Here is a 15,295-nt window from a genome sequence, read left to right on the forward strand (position 1 = left end):
ATATCACAGAGGTATAGCCGAACATTTGAATATATCATGCATCTGCAATGCACCGTAAGATCGATGATTTCCCAACTTATTTTTCATTGGAAGTATCGGTATGAAGGAATTGAGTGGGAACAAAATGAGCATTCGTAAGTCTGTCTGTGATGGGATGTGTTAACAACTTTCAAAAAATAAGGTTGGCTTCTGAAATACTGATCCTGCTATTAAAACTTATTTGAATCGAACGAGGACAGAAGATATCTGAACTGAACTGTACGAGCAAAATAACACAGGAGGCACCATTAGATTCACAAATGACTTACTTCATTTTATTCTCTCTATAACTTCACGTGTCTGTGTGAGACGAATAACCTCGGTTTACACAAATGGATGACACAAATAATCTCAGTTTACACTGAAGGATGACACTCTGCACATAGTAGCTTTATTCCGAATGAGATATCCAATAAATTAGGCCACTGCAATAAAATCAAAATAAGAAGATCGATATTTATTTGACGAGCAACATTTCTGATTGGGGGAAAGAAAGGAGAGAGAAAAATCTCACCTGATTAGGACAAACACACATTGAAGAACACCTGCAACCCCGGCCCATGCAGAAGGACCAGATTCCACAAGTGCATCTTGTATCAATAAGCCGACTGATGCAGCTAACGAGACAAACGAAACAACATATGCTATGAAAAGCCAGAGCTTCAACCTGCAAATTCAGAAACTACAATGACTGAATAGCTTTTTTATGGAGTAAACTGTGAATAACATAGTTTGAAGACTTGTGAAAAATCATATCCAATTTCTAAACTCAATCTCATAAGAATTTGCACAAGGTCAAGACTTCGAATTTCATCGATTCATCCATTCTAACCAACCAAGAGGAAACTTGATCAACACAAACACACTAGTCATTACCATCTTTAATCAATAAATACCCCCAATTTTTTTTTCTTTTTTTTTTTTTGGCAGGAAATCCCAAAGCAAATTGCTTCGCTAGAAGTGTAATAAAATCTGATAGTGTTAACAGAAATAAGTAAACTAAAGATAGAAAAAATAAAGTGATATTAACCTCCATTCACCCTCTGCATACGGCGAGTAATCAATATCCTCTTTGTTCACGGAATTGAACATCAAAGCAGACAAAGACGCAAAAATCCCTAAAAAACAAATATTGAAAATTAACAAAGAGCAGAACAAACGAAAAAGAGAGAGAGATAATTTCATGCATAATTCGCATAGAATTACCTGGCAGGTAGTGAACAAACGGGACCTTGACAGAGCTGCAAACGACGGCGTCCACCCAAAACCACCACCCAGTGGCGAATACTGCACCGGAGACGCCGGGTCCGAAAATCGCCAACAGCTCGCTCAAATCCATTCTATGCAACTATTACTTAACTCAGAGAATTGTGATCGGGTTGATTGATTGATAGATTAAAGGAGAGTAGTAGGAAATCGGATATGATTTTGATGGATTGATTGTTCGTGGCTCTTCAATTGGAGAATTTTGATATTAGGGTTTCTGTCTTCAGCAAACAATCTTTCTGCTTTTCTCCCCTCTCTCTCTCTCTCTCTCTCTCTCTGACTGTGACTCGTCTTCAGCCAACATACATTCGGAGGGGAATTTCCAATTAAAAGATGTATATTTACAATATTTATATTATTTAAACAATTAAACCCAAAAAAGCCTTCAATTTTAAACAGTCAACAAATTATTAGAAAATCGACAGCTTTATACTTCTTTTTTTATTGTAATTTTTTTTAAATAATCATATTAAAACTGAAAATTAACTTTATATTTGTCATTAATTGTAATCAAAAGTTATCATTATATTAATTATTTTAACTTTAAATAATATCATTGAAATTCTTAATTCTAATTGTTTTTCAGTTTTTTTAATACTGGGGCTATTTGTCAAACACCCCTCATTCAATTTTGACTTCTTGATAAATCCAAAATTTTTAATTGATATTTGTTATAAATCCAATTGAGTGGAATTATCCAAAATGCCCTTATCTAATATTACTTAAAATTACCATATTATATTATTTTGAAAAATTCATTATTTTCTTAGTAGATATGCAAATCCCCCTATTTTCTCCCCACCACCCCCCTATCCTCTCATGTATCACGCCTCCTTCTCCTCCAATTAATTAATTAATTAATTGGAATTTTCTTTTTATTTATGTTTAAGTTTTATCAAAAAAAAATTAAATGGTTTTTTTATACATCCGTTTTTTAAGTTAAATTTTAAAAAAGAATTGTTTTTAACAAACTGAAATCCCTCTATAACTTACCAAAAATCACTATGTGATTATAGTATTCTATTACGAAAATAGAGTATAAATTTATCGAAAAACTCTATGTAATTAACAAAAATAACTCTATAATTAATGAAAACCACTCTTTAAATTAAAGAAAATTACTATGTAATTAGCAAATTTCATTACAAAAATTCACTAAAAACTTATGAATTAACGAAAACCGCTCTATAATTAATGAAAACCACTCTGTAATTAACAAGTTCCATGACAAAAAAAATCACTAAAAACTTATCAATTAACGAAAACCACTCTGTAATTAATGAAAATCACTCTGTATTTAATGAAAATCACTATATAATTAACAAAATTCATTACAAAAATCCACTAAAAACTTATCATTAACGAAAAAGACTATGGAATTAATGAAAACCACTCTGCGTGCAAAAACCACTATGTGTGCGAAAACCACTCTGTGTGCAAAAACCACTCTGCGTGCAAAAACCACTCTTATATTGAAGTGGGTCCTGTACATATAAATTAGTCCTCCCCAAACTTGATGAAACATGAACGGATTTTGGGCTGTTTTTATTAAGTTTACGGAAAAAAAAAAAGATAAACTATATTTTCCGTTCGATTTTGGTCTCCAATGGAGTAGTAACGGCGTCTAGAGTCGTCCCGGGTGACTGAGTGGGCTGGGCGCCCTGGGCGGATGGTTGAGAGAAGAAACTGGCAATAGTGTGGGAGCCCTGCCCTTGAGCTTTGTGTCCATGGCAGATGCAGAACGTTTGGGGGGGACGGGTTTAGGGTTGGTTATTTTCTTTCCCAATTAAGTTTTATTTAGATTATTATGTTTATTAAATATTTTCTGCCGTGTTAATAATTTTTTTAATTAATGTTAAGTGTTAAATAATTTGCTAAGACAATTAAAAATACTTAAATATTTCAAATCCTAAAACATAGGTTACTTTTAGGTTAGGGGTATAATTGTGATAATTTATTACTTTTTATTAATAAATACTGAAATGGATTTATCTCAAAAAGTTGTAAAAAAATTGGATCCATTGTAATTAGACTTGTGTGATGGGGGGCTTTTGACAAATAATCCCTACTTTTATATCAAATAGTTTAATATGACAGTGGGAATATCGCTTTGAAATATAGCAATTGAGATTTAAATTATTAAAATATAATAGTTATGTAAAAAATATAACCAACATATTTGTTGGAGGGAAATTGTTAAAGGTGGTGTTTAAAATATGACTAGATATAAACCGTCCATTTTTTTAGCGGTTGAAACAAGAGAGCTTGTTTTAAATAACCTAAATTCAAATTACCCAACAGAATACGTGAAGCAAACTAGTAGTAAGTAACATCTATATTATGTATGGCTGGCAATCGGGCCATGTGAGCTGAGCTTGAGTCGGCTCAAGCTCATATACCATCGGGCTCTTACTATAGCTCAAACTCACATGTCATTGGGCCTCATTAGAATAGGGTCAAGCTCAGCTCATTTATCTTTTCGGGTTTCAGGTTTATATCGAGCCCCATTACTATATACTTGTAATGAGTAATTCTTTTTATAAAAATAAGTTATGAACAAGATTTACCTCCATTGAAGTCAATAAAAAAGGGGCTATTTGCCAAAACCCCTCCATTCAATTTTGACTTCTTAATAAATCCATTTTTTTAATTGATATTTGTTATAAATCCAATTGACCCAAATTATCTAAAATACCCCTATTTACTATTAGTTAAAGTTACCATATTATATTATTATGGAAAATCATTAAAAAAAATTAAATATGCAAATCCCTTATTTCTCTCCACTATCTCACCCACCCCAATATTCTCTCTCTACTTCACGCACGGAATTTTAGTGTTTTTCCATTTTTTTTTATTTTTTTAATAGTTTTTTTTTTATTTCAAAATTTAAAACAAAACTTTGTTATTTTTTATTTTTTATTTTATTTCAGTTTTTAAATCGTTCATATTTTATATAAAAAGAAATTCACTATATAATAATCGAAAACCACTAAATTTATCGAAAACCACTAAATTTATCGAAAACCACTATGAAAATAAAGTAAAAAATACTACAAAATAAGCATAATGCACATTAATATAAATGTAATCCCACTATTAAATTAGTGTAATTCACTGTTAAATTAGTGTAATGCACTACATGTTCATCGAAAACCACTATTAAATTAGTCAAATCCACTTAATTGTTTTTCCACCCGGGTTACAAAAATTAAAATTCCTCTATATACTCATCAGAAACTACTATAAAATTATCGAAAACCATTGTAAAATTACTACAAAAATCACTGTAATATAACGTAATCCACTTTACATTAACATAATCCACAACAAACTTATCGAAATGCACTAAAAACATACATAATCCACTAGTAACACAACTAAAAAATAACAAACGGAAAAAAACGTAAATTCACTATAAAAAACACTATGCATAAAATAGCTATATAAACATGAAAACCACTATATATACACAATTATATAAATATCGAAAACCACTATGAATTCTAACAAGAAAACATCAAAATTCTGCGAAAAAAGAAGCTATAAAACCACTATAAAAGACACCATCTTCTCTCCAATGAACCCTAGAGCATAGTCCGTGTAATCATCTTCTTCTCGTTATTTGAAACGTATACCACTATTAGAAACGTAAACCACTACTATGTCCAATTATATTACGAAAAATTAACGTAATCCACTTTAATAATAACATAATCAACAACAAAGTTATCGAAATCCACTAAAAACATACGTAAATCCACTACTAACACATCTAAAAAAACATAAATTCACTATTAAAAAATCCGCTATTTAAAACGCAAGTCACTACTATATCTAGGAAAAAATGCAAAATCAGTACACCACCACCAACAAGGTGGACGAGGGTCACTGTATCAATCTGATCAAGAAAAAAAATTAATTTATAAGAATTAATAGTCTTTTTTACAATATCGTTATCAAATAGGAACCTTCCCCACAAACCCTATAACCATTGAATAAAGATGATTGAAGCGAAAAAAAATTTCCATCTTCAGTAGAAGAGCTACCTATGTTTAAGCAAAACAAGCCCTTAAAATCAATAATGATAAATTAGTTAAAATATAATATATGTAATACAGAAAACCGAATAGATAGACCGATTTATATATATATACATGACACTTGGGCTCTTTCTGAGGTGAATAAGTCTTTTTCAAGAATTCGAGAATTTTTGTTAACAAGAGCACTTTTTCCAGAAGCTTTTGGGCCGATTAGTAAAATCGATGTAGTATTCGGCACATATTTACCTTTTTCAACCACCCATAGATATCGTTCGACGACGGTGAAGAGAGAAGAAATAGGGATGGGGCTGTGGCGGCGCCGGGCGGGGGCTGGGGCGGCGCCGGGCGGGGGATGGGGCGGCGGAGGGCGGAGGATGGGGCGGCGTTTGGGCGGAGGCGGCTCAGACGGCAGTTGGGGCGTCGCCGGGTGGGGTTGGGGCAGCACCGGTGGGGAGAGAAGAAGAGGCGAACGGGCAACGGTGAATAGAAAAGAAGATAAAAAGAAAATAAAATCTGGAGAGAAAAAAAAGAGAAACACGTTATGTTCTTATGTTCGAGAGATTTGTGGAGCGCGATTTGTGGGTGAGATTGAGAATGTGATATTAAGGGAACAAATATTACGTTATAATAAAGCAAGGGTATAATTGTGATAATTAATTAATTTTTATTAATAAAAGATGTTTTGGATTTATCTTAAAAATAAGAAATAAATTTGGGCTCATTGTAATTGGACTTGTGTGATGAGGGGGTTTTGTGAAATAATCCCATAAAAAAAAAACCCTAAACGATCTTTGAAAGTTATTGGAAAAACTTGAAAATAAAATCGAAATAAGTAAAAAAAAAATTAGTAACTCTTATTATTGAAAACATTTTATATTCTCAAATCTCGGTGACTAATTAACTCCTTTTATTTTGACTTTTTCTTCGCAAAATCAAATAATCTTATACGGTCATATCCTGTATATTGAGTCATAGGATTAAAATAATAAATATATTATATATTTTACTATTATCCTAATCGGTCGGGCCTTATTCGAGTTGAGCCATAGTAAGCTCAAACTCGGCTTATAAATAAATCAGATTTAGTAAATGGCTCAAACTCAGTCCGGCTCACTAAAAAGTAGGCTCGGCTCAAATATAATCGGGCCGAGCCATCGGGCATCGGTTAGGCCCGGCTCAATTGCCGGTCCTAATATTATGCAATTTAAAGGATCCACCACTAATTAAGCAAATATTTGATATATCATTAGTAGTAATTAACAACATATTGATACACTCCATGCACCATTTATAACTTTCAAGTGCATGCACTCAAAGACTCAAACATCCAAAGGCATTAACACTTGAAATTATTCTTAATACCAATATATAATATTAATTAATATATTAATAAGAACTATTCATATTCAATTTTTTTATCCATCTTCGGATAACTAAAACAGTTCTTTCTTCTAAGGAGCATAGCCACCGTGGCCACCGCCCTCTCCGGCACCCGATCCCGCACCATATCCACTAGCATGTTCACCGCCGGCAGACGCACCACCACCACCAGCCCCACCTCCTTCACCTCCTCCATATCCTCCACCATGAAGACCACCTCCCGCACCACCACCAGCACCTCCACCGCTACCGTATCCGGCCGCTCCTCCACCGGACGCAGCCCCACCACCGCCGCCGCCGCCATGGCCGCCTCCGCCACCGCCACCAAATCCTCCATCACCGGCATAACCACCTCCACTTCCACTGCCTCCACCTTCACCTCCTCCATATCCGCCGGCATGTCCTCCACCAGCAGAAGCACCACCTCCACCTCCACCACCCCCACTACCACCACCGCCGCCGCCGCCACCACCATGTGCAGCACCACCTCCACCTCCATAACCGGCCCCATGTCCCTCCCCACTGCCAGTTCCATAACCAGCCCCATGATCCCCACCTTCAGCGAAACCACCACCACCACCACCTCCATTACCACCACCACCGCCTCCACCAGCAGCACCATGCTCACCAGCACCAGCACCACCAAAGCCAGCGCCACTACCACCACCACTCCCGGCACCACTGGCAGAGCCATGATCAGCAACAGCACCACCAGATCCTCCACCGGCACCTCCACCACCACCTCCGCCGTAAGCTCCACCAATGTTCACATTCAAACCAGCAGTTGCGCCGCCGCTCAAACCTTGAGGATGATAACCACCACCCTCGATAAGAACCCTAGCAGCCGAACATATCGCAACACACAAAAACACAAAGAAAAAAACACTAAGAAATTTGTTGGCAGCCATATTGGGAAATTAATAACAATATTTAAATTCTTGATTAATTCAAATTAATCCCATAACCCATGAATTTCATTGCACATAGTGATGGGGTATTTATAGGCAAATGGAATGAACTAATTAAAAGCGCGTCATGCAAATAAATGTGAAGAGTGTAATAAAATTAAAAAAAGAAAAGAAAAGAAAAAATGAGAATTGCTTTAATTAAAATTGTGACCCACAAAGTGGTCCAGTGAAGAAGCACGCCCAATTAAGATTGATCTTACTAGTGTGTTTGTGCTGTCTCCCACATTATATTTCATTACCAAACTATATATAACTGTACATGTAAGTTGTAACACATACAATTTTCTGATGCATAATTAATTAATTAATGGAAGTGTGAGATTTTCAGTTAATGCTTTGTTACAGGCAAAAGTTAGTGCCCCATGTGGCGCTAAAAAGGTTATTTCGATACACAAACCTAATTTTTCTAATCTCGTTCACATGCATTAATTACTTCTTGTTAATCATGCTTAATACATAATGTTTTAATTATGTGTTGTTGATTGAATGGTTTAGAAATATTATAATAATTGAGTTGAATATTGAGATTATCTATGGTGTGTTCCACATCAATCAAGCAATTAAGTGTAGTACTACGATTCACATTAAAAATATATTCATTGTGAATTATGATATAATTAATGAAATAGACTTTCATGCACATTCATAATTATTCAAAAAATAAAATAAAAAATACAGGCACTTATTTGCACGACTGTTGGTTCACAAAATAGCCTGATATATATATACGGCCACTTTTATTATCACTTAGACAATATGATGGAATTCCAACTCAGTTTGATCCTTTTCCCACGTAGATTACTGTTAATCAAACTCATCAGTATTGCATTATTAGTAATAGTACATACTTCACTAGTTCAAGTACTGTAATGTAATTGGAAACGTCTATTAATTATTTAATTATGCCCTATATAAACCTACCACCAACCCTAATCTGTGCTTATTTCATTGGTAAAATATTCTTTAAGTACCTCCATTTTTTATTTATTTTTTGTTAACCCCATAAATTAAAAGTTTATCAGACTAATCCTTGAAAATGACAATTTCCCATGTTCGTTTCCGAATGCAATCACAATCTGAAGTAGTCGTTACACACCAAACTAACGCTACACGTACACTTGATGCATTATGAGGAAGACAACCAATTGAGATTGAATATAATCATCAAGAAAACTAATTCCTTCAAGAACTATATGAAATGGCTCAACTTTAAGTGGATACTTTAAGCTTAGGTGATAAAAGCACTTACTCAACAAATAATAAGGGAGTTTTTTTTTTTTTTTTTTTTTATCCATGATGCCAATCATCTACTATAATCATTAAGAATACTACTGCAATAATATTATCACTATCATCAAATCACAAGAAGAAATCTCTAAATATTCAAACCACAAATCTGTAAGTGATGTACTGTCCAGCAGTCTCACTTGGCCTTATGATTCTTACAACTTGTCCACGCCTCAGCCCATAGTATCTCGCAATCGGGTCGTTCATCAATATGCGAGGCAGCTGGTCCAACAAAAATATAACAATCAGCTTCTCAATACAACGAGCGGTTTATAAGTTGTGAAATATAATAGATAATAAATCATATAAAATGATATAACAAATCGCTTCAGATGTATATAGAACTGCTACACTTAATCAGAAACTAACCTGAGTGTCTTTTACAGTGTACGTTTGCAGCAGAGTCTTTTTTTCCTCAGGTGTAAGCAACTGATGTTGGGGAACAAGAATATGCTCTTTTATGTTGGTTAACAGTTCAGCCTCCTGTTTTATTGCAATAAGTAGACAATAGTATTACTGACATAGTGACATGTACTATAAATCCCAATAAACGTTACTCTTTCTTTTATATGTAATAAAAACTAAACATAGCAGATCTAAAAGAAACATGTTTTCAAATTTCAACAACATATGAATGATTCAGAAATGTGGTATAAGTGGTATATATACCTGCAAGAAAACTTTTCTTTTTTTTTTTTCTAAAAATTACCCTGAGGAAAATATTAGACGCATTTGTCGAAAAAACGAGAATGTACGCTTATATTTTGAATATAAAATGTAAGACACATGTTGTAAATGACAACAGAATGAGAGACAGGAAAATTTACCAGAAAATATTCCACATGAAATTTTGAAGATATTTCACTTATACAGTTCTTAGCAAAAGGAGTTAATCCCTGCTGTACAACTAGGATCGCCCGACGAACACCCTCGTCTGCCATTCGTTTTGTACTAATGGTAATTGGCTTTACGCCAACCTTTGGGTCATCAGGAAAGAACACAAATATCTGGAAATAAGCACCAAAACAAAAGGATGTTAACTGACAACAGTAAAGAGAAGTTGATATCCCACCAATAACCATGATTCAGTTTTGAGGAACCAAAGAAGCTACATAAAAATACACTGGATGCAAGATTTGACGAATATTAAGAGGACAACAACACATAAATAGAGATGGAAAATGTAAACGAATCACAATACATATACTATATCTTAATGGCATAATCCCATAACATAGCTGCTTTCGTTTGAACCCGGGCCATATCACCCAAACGAAGAGCACAACTAGACATCCATCCGAAGTGGATAAAGAACATAAACTTCCTGATTCTTTAGTGGCTCGTGTGAAAATATTTTCATACTTTTTTTATGTTCATCATTTTTATTCTAGGTTTCACAATGCTCTTTTTTTTTCCAAAAATCTATTCGCCGTGGATCACATTCTGCAGCTACAAATAAAAATGTACAAAATACATTAAACACTACACCCAAAAACCTCTCATGGTTTAACCTAGAACGAATCCACAAAACCATACACATGCACGCATACAATTATCTATACACACACACACACACACACACGAAAAGGGGGTGACCTGGTCGGAGGGATTGGTACGCGAGGGTTTGAGGATAACAAGGCCCTCTCTGGTCATACCCTCACCATACTTCTGAACGAATTGAGACCTCGTCATTTCAATCTCAGAATCATCCACCAAGTAACCCCTATCGCTCAGCATTTGCATCACTGTCTTCCTCACTCTATAAAGCCGCGAGATTTCCTCCTCAGACAACATTTTCCCTCTGTAATTGCAATATGTTACCAAAAAAAAAAAGAAGCACAGACGCGAAAAGATAACAATATTATTATCTACTCAACACTGTCACAAAACCTACATAGACGAAACCATTTCCGTATTTATCTAATAAAAACAATCCTCCCAGCCCATTCATCCACCCCCAAATTACGCAGTTTTAGATGAAGATTGCGAAAGATTTTAACGGGACAATTAAATTCAAATTCGAAAATTTCAAAAGAATTTAACAATTTTATTACCTGAGATTTCTTAGTTTCTTAACGATTCCGTCAGCTGGTGCGTGGTGTTACTGTATGCGTGCTCAGGATACAGAGAGAGGCGGAGGGGTTTTAGACGAGGGTTTTTGTAGTGTGCGTTTGCATATAAAAGAATAATATATATATATATATATATATATATAAATTAATCAATAATTTCACTACTAACCCTTTATACTCTCAAATATATTACTTAGCTCCATCTACTCTTCAAATTACTCGAATTGCCCCAATTTTTTACTCCTTAAAAATACTCAAAATACCCTATTTCAATTAACTCTTAATCACTACTATCATTTATTTTATTATTATTAAAAAAGTAACTTCGTAAATGGCAAAAAATATACTAAATTGCATGATTAAAAGTAAGGATCCAATTTAGTCAAACACAATAGTTGAGTAATTCTTGTGGGGCGAATACTCGATATGTAGAAACTTAAGGGATCATTTTGCAAATAAGAGGTCACGTAGGAAATATATCACTAAATTATTTCACAAATACCCCCCAAAAAAGTTTTGGTGCCGAAAAAGCCGAAAAATGGTTTCGATTGACAACGGTTCTATCGCCGCCACCGCGAACGACCATGCGGCGGCTGCTGCCGGAGGAGTCACCTTTCCTTCGATGTCACACTCAAACGGCGTACAGCCAGACAGCGACGGTTATCGCAAGAGAAAAATGACAAGTATCCCCTTGGAGGTCGGGACCCGTGTCAATTGCCGGTGGCGGGACGGAAAATACCATCCCGTCAAGGTTATCGAGCGCCGAAAGCTTCCTGCTGATGAATCCAACGATTATGAGTACTACGTGCACTATACCGAATGTGAGAGTAGTGTTTGATTCCGTTTTTTTTTGTTAATTATAAATATTAGGGTTAGGGTTAGGATAATTGGCTTTCCCATACTCGATCCAAAAATGGGGAAAATTGACTAATTAAGAGAGTTATTTAAGTATTTACGGGATTTGTGTACTTTGGCTTGATAAGATTTCATTCAATTTTGAAAAGAGTATTTCTAATTTCTGTTTAAAGCTTCGATTCCTTGATAATGAACCCTGTTTGATTTGAGTTGTTTGTTAGACCTATCCGTTCATCATTATTGCTCACATTTTTATGTACTGAGATTTTGAATTGGTGGACGTCGAATTTTGTGTTTGTTGCTGGTCTTCAGATGAAGTTCACTAAGCCATCAGTGAAACCTGATTCAGTTTATCTGATTATGTATGTTATTTTTTTGGACAGTTAACCGTAGACTTGATGAATGGATAAAAGTTGACCAACTTGATCTGAACTCTGTAGAAACTGATGTGGATGAGAAGGTTGAGGACAAGGTAACATGTTGTTCGTATCTTTGTTTCCTGGCATTTATTCCTGTTAGTACGTATTATACCTTTTCCACATTTCGAAGATCAATTCTGTATCAATAGTTATTACATATTTGGGTTCTCATATATGTACAAATCTCCTAATTATCTATACTCATTCATTGTTCTCCACATGACATATGGACATTTCAGGTAACTAGCTTGAAAATGACACGGCACCAAAAGCGTAAGATTGATGAGACACATGTGGAGGTACTCCTAGTTGGTTTTGGTATGTTCTTTTCTAGAGGTTCGTAGATCTGATTTTGGATGATAAGATGTATTATTTGAAATTAGCAGGGCCACGAGGAGCTTGATGCTGCTAGCTTGCGTGAGCATGAAGAATTTACAAAAGTTAAAAATATTGCTACTATGGAGCTCGGAAGATACGAGATCGAAACTTGGTACTTTTCTCCCTTTCCACCAGAATACAATGATTGTACCAAGCTGTTCTTTTGTGAATTTTGCCTCAATTTCATGAAGCGCAAAGAACAACTTCAGAGGCATATGGTGAGCTCTCTCTCTCTCTCTCTCTGTCTTTCTCTCTCAGTTTATTGCCTGGTCCTTCGTAGTTTTTTTCGGGCTTTATTATCTTTTTTTTTTAAATTCAACTTAGATGTTTTATTCTTTTACCTTTTACTTGTAGAGGAAATGTGATCTCAAGCATCCTCCTGGTGATGAGATATACCGAAATGGAACCTTGTCAATGTTTGAGGTAAAAGTTCCATTCGAGTGGCTGCTTATATGTATTTCGTTTCTCTACTTGCTACTCTCATTGCAAGTAAGGAAGTACTTTGCTGGTTGGCAATTTGCCAGAAATAATTTGCTGTAATTTTCTCGCTCTTGATTATTGCCACAGCTGTCCGTCAACTGAAATTCTCTATGCATACAAGAAACAATTTAAGCGTACTCTTAGTAATTGACATGCACTGTTGTCTTTTGCATTTTCACATTTCACTCTTTTCTTTGTGACTTTGTCTGGTTTGTTAGTGCAAGCATTTGTTGGGAAGAAGTATCTAAATTTGAAAGTGCATGGCAACAGGTTGATGGCAAAAAGAACAAGGTTTACGGGCAAAATCTTTGCTATCTGGCGAAGTTGTTTCTTGATCACAAGACCCTGTACTATGATGTTGATCTTTTCCTTTTCTATGTGCTTTGCGAATGTGATGATCGAGGATGTCACATGGTTGGCTACTTCTCCAAGGTAATTTTATCATTTGGAGCTGGTCTTCTCTTTTACTTTGCCAATTCAGTGAAGTTCATGTTTTTTAATTCAAAATCCTTTCCGTCTTATTATCATGCATTTTCGTTTTGGGTCATGCACCATCTCTCTCATATATTAGCCTTTTGATCAATACAGAATTTTATTAGCTCCCATCTGAGCTATTTGGTATTTAACATGTCACCTGAGTTTATTCCTATTCAACTTTATCTCTTGCCCTATTGTTCTCTTGTTTAACGTCATTAAGGTGAAGGAAAACCAGATTGGGTAGGTACTTATCTAATTATGTGTATGAACATCTGGAACACCTTCGAGTAATTTCAGCCATTAGGAAGAAGTAGTTGATGGCATTTGTGAAATTACTAGACATTTTTCTCTTCCCTGACTCATCTTTGATTGATCTGCAGGAGAAGCATTCAGAGGAGTCCTACAATTTAGCTTGCATTCTTACTCTTCCTCCTTACCAGAGAAAAGGCTATGGAAAATTCCTGATTGCTTTCTGTAAGCTCTTCATTTATCATCCTCCCTCCTGTTTTGTGTATCCCATTGCCTTAAATAAAGATTAAACACACATAACCACAATACACGCAACACAATGATGACATTTTACCATGTCTCTTTTTCCTACACCACTTCAGTTCTCTGTATACACTATGCATAACTTCTAAATTATGTTTATACAAAATGCTTAATTACTCTGACCAACATGCAGCATATGAGCTTTCAAAGAAGGAAGGTAAAGTTGGAACACCGGAAAGACCTCTCTCGGACCTGGGGCTATTGAGCTACCGAGGATATTGGACACGTGTTCTTCTAGATATACTGAAAAAGCACAAGGGAAACATCTCTATTAAGGTTTGTTTAACAAGTAGTTTCAAAGTTTACCGATACCTATTGAAGTAGATCTTTTTTGCATGTGGTAAAAAATATCTCATTTCCTGGTACATGAGTATGTTCTTTCATGACCTACAGTTATCTCGACTCTTAAAATAGTGTTGCTCAGTTTGAAGGACCATTTTAGTTTTTCTGACACAAATAAAAACTTCCATCCTCATATGTGATGCTGCCTGCTTATTTACATACCAAATACTAGGGCTCCAATATTGATAGTTTAATTGGTTAATACAGGAGCTTAGTGACATGACAGCAATCAGAGCAGAGGATATTCTGTCGACGCTACAGAGTTTAGAGTTGATACAATATCGAAAGGGGCAGCATGTTATATGCGCAGATCCTAAGGTCTTAGATCGTCATCTTAAAGCAGCTGGCCGAGGTGGTCTTGATGTTGATGTTGCCAAATTGATATGGACTCCTTATAAAGAACAGGGCTGAGTCTTATTATTACACAGAGTCGATACAAAGTTCTCTCTATTATTCCTTGTCATGAATTTGATGCCCTCTGTATTATGTATATAGAAAAAATTAAACAACCAGATTATGATTCTGGTGGTAGTAGCTCTGTAGGCCTTCTATATAATATTGTATAATCAGCACTGTAGCTTCTTAGAATAGAAATGTATGAGATTTTTGTACCTGTGTTGATTGATTTCAAGAAATTATTACTTTTTGATATGTAAAAAGTTGTGAGCCTGGGAGAGAGCAGAGCAGCCCACTGTATTTTATATTTTATATTTTGTATTTTGAACCTTTTAACAAAA

At 35.2% G+C, this 15,295-nt stretch overlaps 4 protein-coding genes across 5 annotated transcripts; 1 reads left to right on the forward strand and 3 right to left on the reverse strand.

Annotated features, from left to right (window-relative positions):
* Positions 1-247: 247 nt before the first annotated feature.
* LOC105973055 (uncharacterized) lies at positions 248-1,648 on the reverse strand. The gene is made up of 4 exons (XM_012998057.2): positions 1,246-1,648; positions 1,070-1,157; positions 554-706; positions 248-464 (listed from the first exon to the last, which is right to left on the reverse strand). The coding sequence occupies exons 1-4, from the start codon at positions 1,376-1,378 to the stop codon at positions 431-433; spliced, it is 408 nt and encodes a 135-aa protein (XP_012853511.1). The 5' UTR covers positions 1,379-1,648; the 3' UTR covers positions 248-430.
* A 4,923-nt stretch (positions 1,649-6,571) lies between these two features.
* Positions 6,572-7,716, reverse strand: LOC148765542 (uncharacterized). Its single transcript, XM_088814036.1, has one exon. The coding sequence runs from the start codon at positions 7,634-7,636 to the stop codon at positions 6,800-6,802; it is 837 nt and encodes a 278-aa protein (XP_088670162.1). The 5' UTR covers positions 7,637-7,716; the 3' UTR covers positions 6,572-6,799.
* A 1,161-nt stretch (positions 7,717-8,877) lies between these two features.
* LOC105973114 (DNA-directed RNA polymerases II and IV subunit 5A) lies at positions 8,878-11,165 on the reverse strand. The gene is made up of 5 exons (XM_012998130.2): positions 11,038-11,165; positions 10,580-10,784; positions 9,811-9,990; positions 9,353-9,466; positions 8,878-9,205 (listed from the first exon to the last, which is right to left on the reverse strand). The coding sequence occupies exons 2-5, from the start codon at positions 10,775-10,777 to the stop codon at positions 9,080-9,082; spliced, it is 618 nt and encodes a 205-aa protein (XP_012853584.1). The 5' UTR covers positions 10,778-10,784; positions 11,038-11,165; the 3' UTR covers positions 8,878-9,079.
* A 349-nt stretch (positions 11,166-11,514) lies between these two features.
* LOC105973048 (histone acetyltransferase of the MYST family 1) lies at positions 11,515-15,217 on the forward strand. Of its 2 annotated transcripts, none has more exons than XM_012998048.2 (9): positions 11,515-11,876; positions 12,294-12,382; positions 12,569-12,628; positions 12,716-12,925; positions 13,062-13,130; positions 13,458-13,619; positions 14,045-14,138; positions 14,350-14,492; positions 14,766-15,217. In XM_012998048.2, the coding sequence occupies exons 1-9, from the start codon at positions 11,594-11,596 to the stop codon at positions 14,967-14,969; spliced, it is 1,314 nt and encodes a 437-aa protein (XP_012853502.1). In that variant the 5' UTR covers positions 11,515-11,593; the 3' UTR covers positions 14,970-15,217. The 2 variants fall into 2 exon arrangements, with proteins under 2 accessions (XP_012853502.1, XP_088670163.1); XM_088814037.1 differs by having other exon boundaries at positions 11,547-11,876; positions 12,713-12,925.
* Positions 15,218-15,295: the final 78 nt, after the last annotated feature.

This window comes from Erythranthe guttata, chromosome 14, assembly GCF_056151865.1.
Source record: "Erythranthe guttata isolate IM_541 chromosome 14, IM_541, whole genome shotgun sequence".
NCBI lineage: Eukaryota > Viridiplantae > Streptophyta > Magnoliopsida > Lamiales > Phrymaceae > Erythranthe > Erythranthe guttata.

Excerpts from the sequence above, each read along its gene's own strand:
- LOC105973114 (XM_012998130.2), bottom strand. The coding sequence starts at position 10,777 with ATGTTGTCTGAGGAGGAAATCTCGCGGCTTTATAGAGTGAGGAAGACA. Across the intron at positions 9,991-10,579 it reads GTACCAATCCCTCCGACCAG|ATATTTGTGTTCTTTCCTGA; the intron begins GTCACCCCCTTT and ends GCTTATTTCCAG. Across the intron at positions 9,467-9,810 it reads TTCATGTGGAATATTTTCTG|GAGGCTGAACTGTTAACCAA; the intron begins GTAAATTTTCCT and ends GCAATAAAACAG.
- LOC105973055 (XM_012998057.2), bottom strand. The coding sequence starts at position 1,378 with ATGGATTTGAGCGAGCTGTTGGCGATTTTCGGACCCGGCGTCTCCGGT. Across the intron at positions 1,158-1,245 it reads GTTTGTTCACTACCTGCCAG|GGATTTTTGCGTCTTTGTCT; the intron begins GTAATTCTATGC and ends TTTGTTTTTTAG. Across the intron at positions 465-553 it reads TGTGTGTTTGTCCTAATCAG|TGGCCTAATTTATTGGATAT; the intron begins GTGAGATTTTTC and ends ATTTTATTGCAG.
- LOC105973048 (XM_088814037.1), top strand. The coding sequence starts at position 11,594 with ATGGTTTCGATTGACAACGGTTCTATCGCCGCCACCGCGAACGACCAT. Across the intron at positions 14,139-14,349 it reads AAAATTCCTGATTGCTTTCT|CATATGAGCTTTCAAAGAAG; the intron begins GTAAGCTCTTCA and ends ACCAACATGCAG. Across the intron at positions 14,493-14,765 it reads AGGGAAACATCTCTATTAAG|GAGCTTAGTGACATGACAGC; the intron begins GTTTGTTTAACA and ends TGGTTAATACAG.
- LOC148765542 (XM_088814036.1), bottom strand. The coding sequence starts at position 7,636 with ATGGCTGCCAACAAATTTCTTAGTGTTTTTTTCTTTGTGTTTTTGTGT.